At 38.3% G+C, this 13,900-nt stretch overlaps 1 protein-coding gene across 1 annotated transcript; it reads right to left on the bottom strand.

The window, feature by feature from the left end:
• Positions 1 to 2,388: 2,388 nt before the first annotated feature.
• Positions 2,389 to 3,633, bottom strand: LOC103248722 (olfactory receptor 10D1B-like). The gene has a single exon (XM_008021322.3). The coding sequence runs from the start codon at positions 3,457 to 3,459 to the stop codon at positions 2,524 to 2,526; it is 936 nt and encodes a 311-aa protein (XP_008019513.3). The 5' UTR covers positions 3,460 to 3,633; the 3' UTR covers positions 2,389 to 2,523.
• Positions 3,634 to 13,900: the final 10,267 nt, after the last annotated feature.

Here is a 13,900-nt window from a genome sequence, read left to right as displayed (position 1 = left end):
GTATTTAAGTGGAGATGGGGTTTCACCATGTTGGCCAGGCTGGTCTTGAACTCATGACCTAAGGTGATCCACCCACCTCGGCCTCCCAAAGTGCTAGGATTACAGATGTGAGACACCACGCCCTACTCAAAGCCAGACTTTCTAACGTGGGATCACAGCACAGTTGTCCTTGTTTGGATTCCCCTACCTACCTTCGCATCTCACTCACATGCTGCATCTTCACAGCCAGGGCCTGTTTCCAGGTTTAAGCCCGGCAGGCAGGGTTTGGAAGTGATACAGCCCGCTAGTATCTCTGCTTTACCCATAGGAGACTGCCTTGGGTTCCAGCCAGGCTGTTAGTCCGCAGGTATACCCAACAGTTCCAAAGAGACAGCGACCATCAAGAAGGATCCATGATGACGATGGCGGTTTTGTTGAAAAGAAAAGGGGGAAATGTGGGGAAAAGAAAGAGAGATCAGACTGTTACTGTGTCTATACAGAAAGAAGTAGACATAAGAGACTCCATTTTGTTCTGTATTTGAGATGCTGTTAATCTGTAATCCTACCCCCAACCCTGTCCTTGCAAGAGACATGTGCTGTGGTGACTCAAGGTTTAAAGGATTTTGGGCTGTGCCGGGTGTGCTTTGTTAAACAAGTACCTGAAGGCAGTATGCTTGTGAAAAGTCATCACCATTCTCTTAATCTCAGGTACCCAGGGACACATACACTGCAGAAGATCACAGGGACCTCTGCCTAGGAAAGCTAGATATTGTCCAAGGTTTCTCATGAGATAGTCTGAAATATGGCCTTGTGGGAAGGAAAAGACCTAATCCTCTCCCAGCCTGACACCCGTGAAGGGTCTGTACTGAGGAGGACTAGTATAAGAGGAAAGAAGGCCTCTTGGCGGTTGAGATAGAGAAAAGCCTCTGTCTCCTGCCCATCCCTGGACAATGGAACATCTGGGTGTAAAACCTGATAGTATGTTCTATTTACTGAGAAAAGAGAAAACAGCCTTAGGGCTGAAGGTGGGACGTGCTAGTGGCAATGCTGCTCTTTATGCACTAAAAAGGTTTATGGAGATGTTTTCATATGCATATCAAGGCACAGCGCTTTTCCTTAAACTTATTCATGTCACAGAGATCTTTATTCATATGTCTTACTGCTGACCTTTTCCCTACAATGATCCTATTATTCTGCCACTTCCCGTTTTCTAAGATGGTACAGATAATGATCAATAAATACTGAGGGAACTCAGAGACCCGTGCCGGTGCGGGTCCTCTGTATGCTGAGCGCCGGTTCCCTGGGCCCACTTTTTCTTTCTCTATACTTTGTCTCTGTGTCTCATTTCTTTTCTCAAGTCTCTCCTTCCACCTAAGGAGAAACGCCCACAGCTGTGGAGGGGCAGGTCACCCCTTCAGGATCACAGCACAGTTGCCCTTGTTTGGATTCCCCTACCTACCTTCGCATCTCACTCACATGCTGCATCTTCACAGCCAGGGCCTGTTTCCAGGTCTAAACACGGCAGGCAGGGTTTGGAAGTGACACAGCCCGCTAGTATCTCTGCTTTACCCATAGGAGACTGCCTCAGGTCCCAGCCAGAAGCCTTTCTCTTTATACAACTTCCTTATGGTTCAGAAGTAACAGGATTCTATTTAAATCTATTGGGAGGCGCCACCACCACAACCACCACCAACAAAAAACCCACTTTTTCTTTTCTTTCTTTTTTCTCTTTTTTTTGAGAGAGTGATTCTTTTTAAATTGAGGTACAATTTACATAACAAAAAATGAACTATTTTAAAGTGAACAAATCAGTGCAGTTGTGTACATTCACATTCCTATTGTACATAGCACATTCACAGAGTTGTACAATCATCACCTCTACCTAGTTCCAAAACATTTTCATCACCCCACAATCAAACTAAAAAAAAAAATCAATTTCCTCTGTTTTAATGGATTTACCTGCTCTGGATATTTAATAGGAATGGAATCATACAATATGTGACCTATTGTGTCTGGCTTTTTTTTTCCACTGAGCATTAGCTTTTCAAGTTTATCCATATTGTAGGAGGCATTCCTCATTCCTTTAGGACTGAATAACATTTTTAACAACTTGTAGATGAATAAAAATAAGGACTTATCCAATGCAGGCATTTGAGGATATAGTCACTGCAGTCAAGATGAATAAATGTCACAGTGGGAGGGAAATGAAGAGGAGGAGGGGATGTGGGAGGATGAAGAAAATACAGATTGAGAAGCAGAAGCTCCAAGCTGTTCTGCCTGCTGAGAAGAGTTTTTCTCTCTCTCTCTCAGTATGATTTCCTCAAGAGAGCACAGGCCCCAGAGTCACAAAACCAGCTCTGGAGTCCTCATTCTGCCATTCACTCCTTACATGTCCCTGGAAAAGTGACTTTGAGTGTTAGTCTCCACATTGTAAAATGGAAATAATAACACCTGTGCCCTCAATTTCAAAAATATTTGTGAGCACCAAATAAAAATTGTTATAAGCTGTGAAGTGTGGTTGAAGTGGTAGTTACTTATTTCTCTCTACAACTGCTCAGGGAGGAAGCCCAGCTGATGTAGGACCCTCCTTAGTGATGATTTCACCTCCTTATTCCTGAGACTGTAGATTAAGGGGTTCAGCATGGGGGTGACCAGATTATTCAGAATCTGAACAGTTGCATCCAACCAGGGGCTGGGGGTTGGCCTCAGGTAAATGAGGACCACTGGCATGTAAAAAAGCAGGATGGCAGTGAGGTGGGCACTGCAGGTGGAGAAGGCATGGTGTCGGCCCTCGGCAGAGTGGATCTGCAGGATGGAGAAGACGATGCGACTGTAAGAGGTGAGGACGAGAAGGAAACAGCTGAGGGGCATCAGGCCCACGCTGATGAACCCCACCATCTCCAGGGCTGAGGTATCTGCGCAAGCCAGCTTCAGCATGACTGGGATATCACAGAAATAATAGTCCACCTCATTGGGGCCACAGTAAGGCAATTGGAAAGTGAGAGTGGTCAGAAAGGTGGCCTGAATGCAGCCAAAGAATGAGGTCCCCATGGCTAGGATGACGCACGCTCTGTGGCTCATGATTACGGTGTAGTGTAGAGGGTGACAAATGGCAACAAAGCGGTCGTAGGCCATTACCGTGTACAGGAAACACTCAGTGCAGCCCAGGAAATGGTAGAAGAAGAGCTGGGATGCACAGCCTGCATAGGAGATGGCTCGGCTGTTCCCTGAAAGATAGCACAGCATCTTAGGGGAACTCACAGAAGGGAAAAATATGTCAAAAATAGACAGTTTGCACAGGAAGAAGTACATGGGTGTGTGAAGCCGAGCGGAGGAGACAATAGCCAGCAAGATGAGCAGGTTCCCCATAAGGGTGAAGATGTAGAAGGACAAAAACAGGACCAAGAGCATAGTCTCCAGACCCTCTGTGTGCGGGATGCCCAGCAGGATGAATTCGGACACCACCGAGAGATTCTTCATGACTGTGAAAACATCTAACCTTGAAAAGGTACCCAAGACACCGAAGTCTAAATACCAATGTCAAGTTCTCAAGCTTTTTGCTGATGAGTGCTTTGGCTATGTTTTTAACAAGGAACAACCTGCCATCTTATGAAAGGCAAGAGAGAGATTCATGTTAAAAAAAAAAAATCAGATAATAAGGAAATGCCTATTTTAGAGTCAGTCTATTCAACTCATGGAAGGAATGCTTTGTAAAGGCAGATGCTTGTCTTCTACAGGATGAGAAGTTTAGAGGCATATTTAAAACAAGTTAGAAGCCTATGTACCATGGATTTATTCTTTTTGAGCATATTTACTATTTGAACTCTTGTGATGTCTTTACATAAGAAACTTCCACTATCCATTGTCCTCTGCAACGTAACAGAAAAATAATTATGTTAGAAACCGGAAAACTCACTATGAATCCTGGCCTTTCCATTTATTAGCTATACTTGTTAAAACAATTTACATGCATCTTTCATAGACTTAGTTTCATCATCTGCCAAATGGAAATCATACTTATTATAACATTGGTAACACAAATATCCTAGTATTAAAGTTTATGAAGTATCTGCTAAAATGTCTGGCAAAACTATGAACCCTAATGAAAAGTTTTTTCCTTTCTTCCGTAAGTTATTGGGGTACAGGTAGTTTTTAGTTACATAAGTACATGATTTAGTGGTGATTTGTGAGATTTTGGTGCACCCATGACCTGAGCAGTATACACTGCACCATATTTGTAGTATTTTACCCCTCACCCCCCTCCCACCCTTCCCCCCAAGTCCACAAAGTCCATTGTATCATTCTTATGCCTTTGCATCTTCATAGCTTAGTTCCCTTTATTTTATGTATCTTAAACTTAATTCTTAAGTACCTTCCTTTAATGTTTGTATCCTGTAATTATTTGCAAAAAATATTTTATTAAATAACATCATTGAATAGATTTAAGATTACATACTCTTCAGATTACATCTTTCTAGACTTGAAAGGTCAAAGATCTCCAACTCTAATAAGAGATGCTGTTCTGGTTCTTCTGTTTCTAAGCCGACTTAAGATGACTGAAATATTGAGAAGCAGTATCAGCAAGGAAAGCATCCAATTCATGTTCCCGTAATGAAGTAAGAAATACAGTGATCCATGTAAAGAAAGGCAAAGAACAGCACTAATGAGGTAGGTTACATAAGTTAAGAGCAGAGTATAGCACCTGAAAGATTCAGGGATCTCTCATTACTCAGTTAGTAATAATAATGGTAATACACACATACACACACACACACAGACACACACACACACACACCATTTAATGAATACTTACTGTGTTCCAAGGACAGGCTCAGCGTTTTAAAATTTATTATTTATTTTTAAAGTATACCTATAAAAAGAAAGTACTATTATTATTACTGTTCTTATCTATAGATAGGAAAGTGAAGCTTAGAAAAATCAAGCACATTTCTCATGCTTAAAAAGCTAGTATGTGACAGATTTGTTTAATTCCATTTCCTGTGTCCTCAATCATTAGGAAATTGTGCCCTCTGTTTGCCTCTGCTTTCTAAGACAGCCTTGCTTGGAAAGGTACCCATTGCTTGGCAATGACACTCTTTCCAGATGCATTCATATAATTGCTTTATATTAAGGTAGGAAAAGTCTTCATGTCCTATTTCCTCCTGGTCATTTTCAGTCTTGACTTTAGAGCCCAATTGATAAATACCTCATTTAGTTTTAGAGATCACATAACAGGTGTTTTCTACCCCTTTAACACTAGACCTTAGTATCAGCTCCAATTCAGGAGCTTTCAAGTTGCGGAGCCACATTCAACATAGGGATCCGAATCATAAGCTGTCGCAAGTGTCATGGAAAAGTACCTCTAAAGAGAATGACCAAGCCAGAATGAGTCACCCACATATTACCCAAGAACTCGGCAAAAGTAAAGACAGTATAGAAACAGTGACATTCTGGGGAAGAAATGCTTCTGCAGTCTGCCCCTTGTTATTAATTCTAGCCACACCTGAATCGTCTCTCTGAGCAACACAGATTCCTGTGAGTTTCATCTCTTTGGTTAGCAAAGGCAAGAGGGAGAGCATCTGGTTCTTGCCTATGATCAGACACAATGATATCCTGTGATTCCATAATTTGATTTTTAAGTCCATTTCAGAAAGAAGTCACCAAAGACAAAGAAGATCTCCATGTGTGAACCCATTAGTGTGTGAGGGGAAGAGGCTAACAGTGAGACATAGGTAGAAGTTTGAATACTCACACAGTCCACCTGAGAACACAGTCAAGTTTTCCAACTGTTGTAACAAGATCTCACATTTACTTTTTCTCAGCAGGGTACAGTGTGGTCCAGCCAGAGGAGCCTTAATTCTCCTATTTATAACGAATCAAATCTCATAGGATTTGTACAGTCAAGACCCGTACACACTCACTCTCTCTGGATTGCTTTCTTGAAATTTCTTTTCAGAACCCCTTAAGCCCTACTTGGGACTCAGTGATAGCTCTGAGGGAGCAATTAGTTTGTCAGTAGCATTCATCACCCAATCATGAGATAACAGTAATAATATCATTGGAAAGTGATGCTCTAAAGTGGGAAATATGTTCCCCCAAGGCTGTTTACATAGTAGAAAAACACTAGTTTTAACATTAGGTCACTTGCATTGCTATCCCTTTGTTTGGTTGTCTGTTACACCTTCAAGTCTTTGCTCCAATTCAGATCAATATCATAAGTTCACGATCTCATGATAGTTTGTGTTACCACTTGCCTCATCACTTTTCAAATTATGTATACATGCATGTGACTATATGGCTAGCTCTAATAAACATCACTATTCAAGACAGAAGCCTAATCAGTAGTTATTTATTATGCATCTACTATCATGATGTATCTTCAAGTCATTACTTCTACAGAAAAACAGTCTCACATACTGGACACATTGCTGGGAAGATGACCAGTATAAATAGAGGAGCTATAAACCAAAAAACAATCAACTAAACTGTTATTATTTAATTAACAATCCACTGTAAGTACTTACCATAAACTGTCATGCTAATGTATTTAATTCATTGTTACATTTAATCTCCAAATGAAATTTTAGGAAGTAGACAGTATTATTTGACAAAGAAACTGGACAACAGATTAAATAATCTCGAGATTACACAACTAGAAAGTAAATGAGCTGACATTGTAATTTCAAAGCCAATTCTTTTAAGCACTAGGCTATGCTGAATTACAGAGATTTGAGTCTTGCACCAAAAGAGGAGAAAGAGATTTAATGTGGTCTTCAAATCCTTGCAAAGCTGGTAGGTAGACTAGGTAGGAGTTGTTTTACACAGACTCAAGAACCATGGGCAGATGTAGCAGAAAAATAGATTTGTTTTCAATGTAAAAAAGAATTGTTTAATTATTAGAAATTTTACATCAATGAAATAAGCAACCTTTTGATGCAATGATCTCATCACTGGAAGTATTCAAGAAGAGGTAAAGAGAACCATCTTTCAGGTATACCATTAAGGATATTCTCAATTTGAATAAATAACATGAATTCAAAAACCTTAACGTTTTTTCTTAGTATGAAATTATTTGATTTTATTTCCACCATAAAACTTTTCAATGATTCTGACCTAACACCATACAAGTGGAGCTTTAAATTAATGATGATAATTCAACTAACCCCTAAAGCAAAAGCAATTATGAATATGCCCATAGCAGTTACAAAAGTAGTTACAAAGGTTACAAAACTATTACCGTTGTAATACCAAAGCTGTTGCTGAAGCATTTTTAAAAGAGAAGAAAAGTAGGTTGTGGAGGGTGTACGGACACTGCTCAGATAGAGGCTCAGAGGATGAACGCGGTTTGTTGGTATGTCTTAGTAAGTACATCACATTTTAAATAATAGCTAACATTTTCTGTGGATTTGTTGTATACTGGAATTGTGATGAGGGCTCTGTATTTAATATCTTTCAATATTTACCAAAAATTTATTTCTATCTATTTTTTAATAGTAGAAAGCTTAATCTCAAAGACTTTAATTAACATAACCAAGGTAACAGAGTGGGTTAATGATAGAGTTGTATCTCAAATCTAGAATAATATAGCTTCTCCCTTTGTGTTATAAAGACAAATAAGTTTATTACTAATTTTGATTTTCAAATACTCATTAATAATTAATAGCACCTAACATTTGCAGTTTTTCTAGTTTTCCAATACACTTTTATGTAGTTCTAATTAATTCTTAAGAGCTGTGTAAGGTGGATTTTCTTAACTCCACTTTACAAATAAGGACATTAAACCTCAGAGCAATTCTGGCTTTTCTAAAGTTAGACAGTAGAAGAGCCCAGGCATTCCCAGGTTTAGCTATCTTTCCACTACATCATCACTGCTTCCCAAAGTGACTCTATACAGAAAGCAGCTGTCTCTGGATGAGAGACAAATTATTAATAGATTCATTTGGATATTTGGTTAAGCCTTCTGTATAACCTTATGGTCGTTACTGTTTTTATCGTGGATTCCCTGACAAGATTATGGCATCAAAATATAATGAGATAGGCTGGGCATGGTGGCTCATGCCCAGCACTTTGGGAGGATGAGGCAGGTGGGTCACTTGAGGTCAGGAGTTCAAGACTAGCCTGGCCAACATGGTGAAACCCCACCTCTACTAAAAATGCAAAAATTAGCCGGGCATGGTGGCACGTGCCTGTAATGCCAGCTACTTGGAGGCTGAGGTGACAAAATTGCTTAAACTAGGTGGGTAGAGGTTGCAGTGAGCCGAGATCATACCACTGCACTCCAGCCTGGTGACAGAGCGAGAGTCTGTCTCAATAATAACAATAAGAATAAGATAAAGTGTCAGAGAAACAGAGAGAGTGACAGAAACTTATTTAGCTCATGTTCTGTTTCCTACGGAAAAAGTCCCACTAGAAAGTTTACTACATATTTCTCAAACGAGGTCTCTTGCCGTGGTATGACTTGTGGCAAAATTTGCATTATATTTCCATCGTCTTTGTTTAAGTCTGCTTAATTTAATTACTTTTTTTCCTACTCCAGGTATTCAAGTAAGTCAAGACATAGTCTAGCAACAACTGATTCCTCAACTAATCCTTCAGCAAAATTTTCTGTTTATAAATAGCAAGCTTAAGTCTAGGCGTTCTTGATCCAATGACAGGTGCTTTGTTGTTTCTTGGCAGGATAAGAGTCTGCGGTGAATTGTCAATCATGTTTCTTCCTTTATCTGCGATAACCCAGTGGAGAAGAAGTAGGCTGCAAGCCCCAAAATGGAAAGGAGTATAATGATGGCTATTTATTGGGTGACACATATCTGAAGCTGCTATTTCCTTTTCTTCCTTTTGTTCTTCCTCCCTTCCTATCATTTTTTTTTTCCTGGTGGAAAAGTTCTTGGCATCCTGAAAATTTGATGGTTTCTATGGAAGAGGTGTGATCTATCTAGTGGAGGAATATAGAACTGAAAATGTTCTGCATTTTTACTGGGGAGAGATGGGAATAAAAGCAGTATCAGGGACTTGAATCCTTGGAAACTCTCTTGAATGATTTGGAATCCTCAGTCATCACTAATTCCTAAACAAATTTCATGCTTCTATCTGATCCCACTCCCACTTTCAAAGCCTGTAACCTGTTGGGATGTAAGTCAGGTAACCATAACAGGTTAGAATACTGGACCAGTCCTTGGAATCAGATGGAGCAGTTCAATGTCTAAAATGAATCACTAGTTTACATCTCTCCATGGAAATGTAAGCCTGAAAGTATTTGGTGTCTCAATCAATATTAAGGCCATTTGGAACCAACTATCAGTTACTGGAGCTTCAGAAATTATAGAACCAAAATTCAGAATCTATGCCTTTAAATGTCACACCATGTCCTTTGATCATGCATTCTAATGGATATAGTTATAAGAGAATATTTTGATTTATTCCTCAGATAAATCTGATCCGCCTGAACTACAGCTTCATTTTACAATATCTTCTTTGTTTAATGTGTGCCGATTTAGCCATGGACATTAAGAAATCACAACAGCAGATGTGCTAATTTTTAGTCTATCATAACTGATAGGGTTGTTTTGAATGTGTGCAACTCTATGTATCTTGTACCAGGGTGGTAGTGTCATTCATATATTTATTTACACCTGAACATTATGATAAGATGATTATTGTTTAAAGATTTGGTACAAAATGGAAAATATATAGCTGTGTATTAATTATATCTGTAACATTCACTTTAATGGTTTTATGTAATAGTGATTACAGATTCTCCCAAAACCAGATAATTCAGCTAATTTATTAATAAAGTATTATAATCTTTGTTTTTAATATTCAAAACAAGTAGCTATTCATATTTTTATTTTTAAAAGTAAAAAATAGTAATACTTTCAATCATAGAGTCTTTGTATGCAGTTGTAATTGCTATTAACTTAAAACAGATGGTTTTAACCACAAGATATTTTTATGAAAGTCTTAAGATAACCACAAAGAAAAGTCTCAAAAGATAAAGAGAAAATAATCAAACCAAAAAATAAAAAATCAAATAAAGGAAGAAAGCAAGAGAAGAACAAGCTCACTGCAAAACAAACATAAATAATTAAAATGGCAGTGATAAGTCTTCACTTATCAATAGTTATTTTAAATGTAAATGAAATAAATTCTCCAATCAAAAGACACAGACTGATCATTTTTATTTGTCTATCATACCTCAGTAAAGCAGAAAACATGCATTAGCACCAAATGGGAAAATCCACCCCCGTCATCCAGTCACTTCCCACCAGGCCTACCTCCTACACTGGGGATTACAGTTCCACCTGAGATTTGGGCGGGGACACAAATCCAAACCATATCATGTTCGTTCAGCTTTTTCTTGTGGTAATGATGAGAATGGTGATTTCCAAACTCTTTGCATGTTATAGTTGAAACTGGCCTCCATGTAGTCTGATCTACCAAATCTCCACACTTCACTGACCCTTCATTTACAGAATTGTACTTTTTGGAACTTACGAGGTAGAAAACATTTTTTTTTTTCTATTGTCTATCTAAAGCTAAAAGTTTGTGTTTGTTTGTTTTGCACATAAACCAGTTTTTATTACTAAGTGATGTAACAAACAGACATCCTTAATGGTGAGATGTGAAAATGAGGTGAGGTGTGGGGAAGAACTCAGTAATGCAGTGAGGGTCCGTAAATAGACAGAGTCTCAGGGAGGGATGAGGGTATAATGTTAGGCAATTCTTCTTAAATAATAGTGAGCATAGTCATAAAGCTGAAAGTGGAATTGTATAGGAACACAGTCAGGCTTACATGAGATTTTATATATATATATTTAAAACCTTTGTCAGATATCAAACTCTGTATGGAGTTTGGAATCCATGCTTTTTTAAGCCTTTATTTTACCTTTTTTTTTTTTTTAAAAAAAAAGCTTAATGAAGTGTAGTTTATGTACTGTAAAATCCATTCATTCACTTTAATCGTTTTTTGAGGTATTGTAATATTCAGTAGATTTTTAGGGTAAAAATGCTTACATTTACAACTATAATATTCAAACTGCAGAAAACAAAAGGCAAAGAGAAAATCCCGAAAGAAGTCTGCGGGATGGAAGGGGGAGAACACTTTACCTATAGAGGAAAAAGAATAGCAGCATATTTCTTGCCAAAAACTATTCATGCTAAAAGAGATTGAAGTAAAATATTTAAAGTGTTAAAAGACAAGACAGCTGGATGCGGTGGCTCACGCCTGTAATCATAGCACTTTGGGAGGTCAAGGCAGGTGGATCACAAGGTCAGGAGATCGAGATCATTCTGGCTAACGTGGTGAAACCCTGTCTCTACTAAAAATACAAAAAATTAGCCAGGTGTGGTGGTATGTGGCTGTAGTCCCAGTTACTTGGGAGGCTGAAGCAGGAGAATCACTTGAACCCAGGAGGTGGAAGTTGCAGTGAGCCAAGATCGTGCCATTGCACCCCAGCCTGGGTGACAGACCAAGACTCTGTCTCAAAAAAAAAAAACAATTGACACACACACACACACACACACACACACACGGAGCTATATGTTCAGCACAATTAAGCTTCAAAAGTGAAGAAGAAATAAGGACTTTCCCAGACAAAAAGAAAAACGAAGGGAATCCATTGCCCACAGATCTGTTCTACAAGAAGTATTAAGACAAATTCTTCAGGAAAAAGAAAAAGGATACAGGTAAGAAACTCAGATCTATGTAAAGAAAGGAAATGTCAGGGAAGAAATAAATAAAAGTGAAATGCATATTCTTATTAATCGATCTGAAAGATAACTGTTTAAAGTTATAATAGTAACAATTGGGTAGTTAAAATATAGATATAAGTGAAATTAATGGCAGTGATGTCATAGTGGATGGGAAGAAGGACTTAGGAATGCTCTGTTATAAGGTAACTGCACTACATGTAAAGTGATATAGTGTAATTTGAAGGTGGGCTTAAATTAGTGATAAATGCATATTGCAAACTCCAGAGGCACAACTAAAAGTATTTGTAAGAAACATGATGGATATATTGAATGGAGATAAAATGAAATCACATAAAATGCCTGGTGAAAGTGAGAAAAGACAAAAATAAAAGTCAAAGAGAAAAATGCAATAAATAGTAAACAATTGACAAACATGGTAGATATTAACCTAATTTTATCAATAATTACTCTAAATATGAATGATATGGGTAGATAATTTAAAAGTAGTGATTGCCAAAGTGGATTAAAAACAAACAAAAACAAATAAATAAGACCCAACCATATCATGTTTCCAAAAATCCACTTTAAATAAAAAGACTCATATAGGCTAAAAGTGAAGGGATGGAGAAAGATATACCCTGCCAAAATCAATCAGCAGAAATCTGCTGTAGTTACATAAATTTCAGACAAAGTCAACTTCAGAACAACAACAACAATAATCAGGGATAAAGTTGAGCATTAAATAATGATAAAAAAGTCAACTTTCCAAGGATGTATAATAATTTTAAATGTGTATGCACTTAGGAGAATATTAAAATATATGAGGCAAAAACTGATAAAATACATAGTTCACTGCATGGTTTGTTTGGTTTTTTTTTTCCTTGGTTTTCTCCTGGTCAATCGATACTCCAGAAAGCAGATGGACTGTTTTTAAGGAAGCAACTGATGTGAGTTGGGAGAGGAAGAGCAGATGCTTAGTGACCCTGAGTAGGACTGTGTTAGAGTTGGAGAAGACAGGGGATGAATTTCATTAATAAGTCTATGTAGAACAGAGAACCCTCCAGGGGAGCTCCTGGGCTGTTTGAGTGGAAGAATCTTGAGGGAATGGTATCTGCCACTTTTCCTGTGGCCAAGTCTGCTGCTGTGGGGAAACAAGTACTAGATAAAGGCAACCAATGGGAGATGAGAACAGCTTCTCTCCTGGGCTCCTTGCCTGGACCACCAGTTTCTGAAATTACAGATGGCTCTTCATACTTTCCCAAAACATAAAGCATCAGGCTTGAAATGGGGTTTCAACAAATGTGCCAAAATGCCATTTGCTGATTATGAAGACTGACAGTTGTTTAGATTCGAGGAATTTACAGTTGGCACAACATTTCATTGTGCAGGAGCCCAAGTGGAAAAATAAAACCATGCCACTTTAAAATTGTAGTTGTCTTATTTTAAAGAGGACAAAAGACAGGTTGATAATTTTTTTTGTTTGTTTCTTTTGGTTCATTTTGTTTTTTGTTTTAGAAGGCCCTGCACTAAGTCCTCAAGCCCCAGTCTGGAAGCTGAAGGGTGAGAAAAAAGGAGACAAACAATAAATGCTCTGCATAATAAATGTAAACTTGCAGCACTATGTGCACAGAGGTTAACTATACAAGTTTCATGGTCCTTAGAAAACTATTTTCTGAGATTACATAGGTAGGGTCTATCTAGATGGCAGACTTGGATACAAGCCTATTTCATGAAAATACTAAGCCTTTACTTCTCAAACCTCAATGTGCACGCATGCTACCTGGGAGCCTTGTTAAATAAAGTAGTTCCTGGTATTGACTAAAATTCTGCATTTCTAACAAGCTTCTAGGTGGTGCTACAACCCTGTTCCACAGATCACATTCAGCATAAACAAACCTGAAGAAAGACTGAGAGATTAGATTCCACTGTGCAAGTCACACAAGTCTTCCTAATACCAGGTAACTCAACAACTTAAAGAAACTCAGGCCTAGTCTGCCCATTTTCTGAGTGAAACGGCACTGATGTTCCTCTAGGAATTCTGAGTGGAATTCAAAAGTGTTAATAAAGTTCAAGTTTAATCCCTTGGTTTTACAGATGAGGATATTAAGTGCCTGAGGGTGAAATCATTTGCCCATCATCACATAACTATTTAAGGGTATGGTCAGGATTCTACAGTGGTTTTCTCATTAGTATCCTTTACTTGCTTCATGTAAGAGAAGTCAGCCTACAACAG

This window comes from Chlorocebus sabaeus, chromosome 1, assembly GCF_047675955.1.
Source record: "Chlorocebus sabaeus isolate Y175 chromosome 1, mChlSab1.0.hap1, whole genome shotgun sequence".
NCBI lineage: Eukaryota > Metazoa > Chordata > Mammalia > Primates > Cercopithecidae > Chlorocebus > Chlorocebus sabaeus.
Note: the sequence above shows the minus strand (reverse complement) of the source record. Positions and strands in the feature narration are given on the sequence as shown.

Coding starts and splice junctions, on each gene's coding strand:
- LOC103248722 (XM_008021322.3), bottom strand. CDS start 3,459: ATGAAGAATCTCTCGGTGGTGTCCGAATTCATCCTGCTGGGCATCCCG.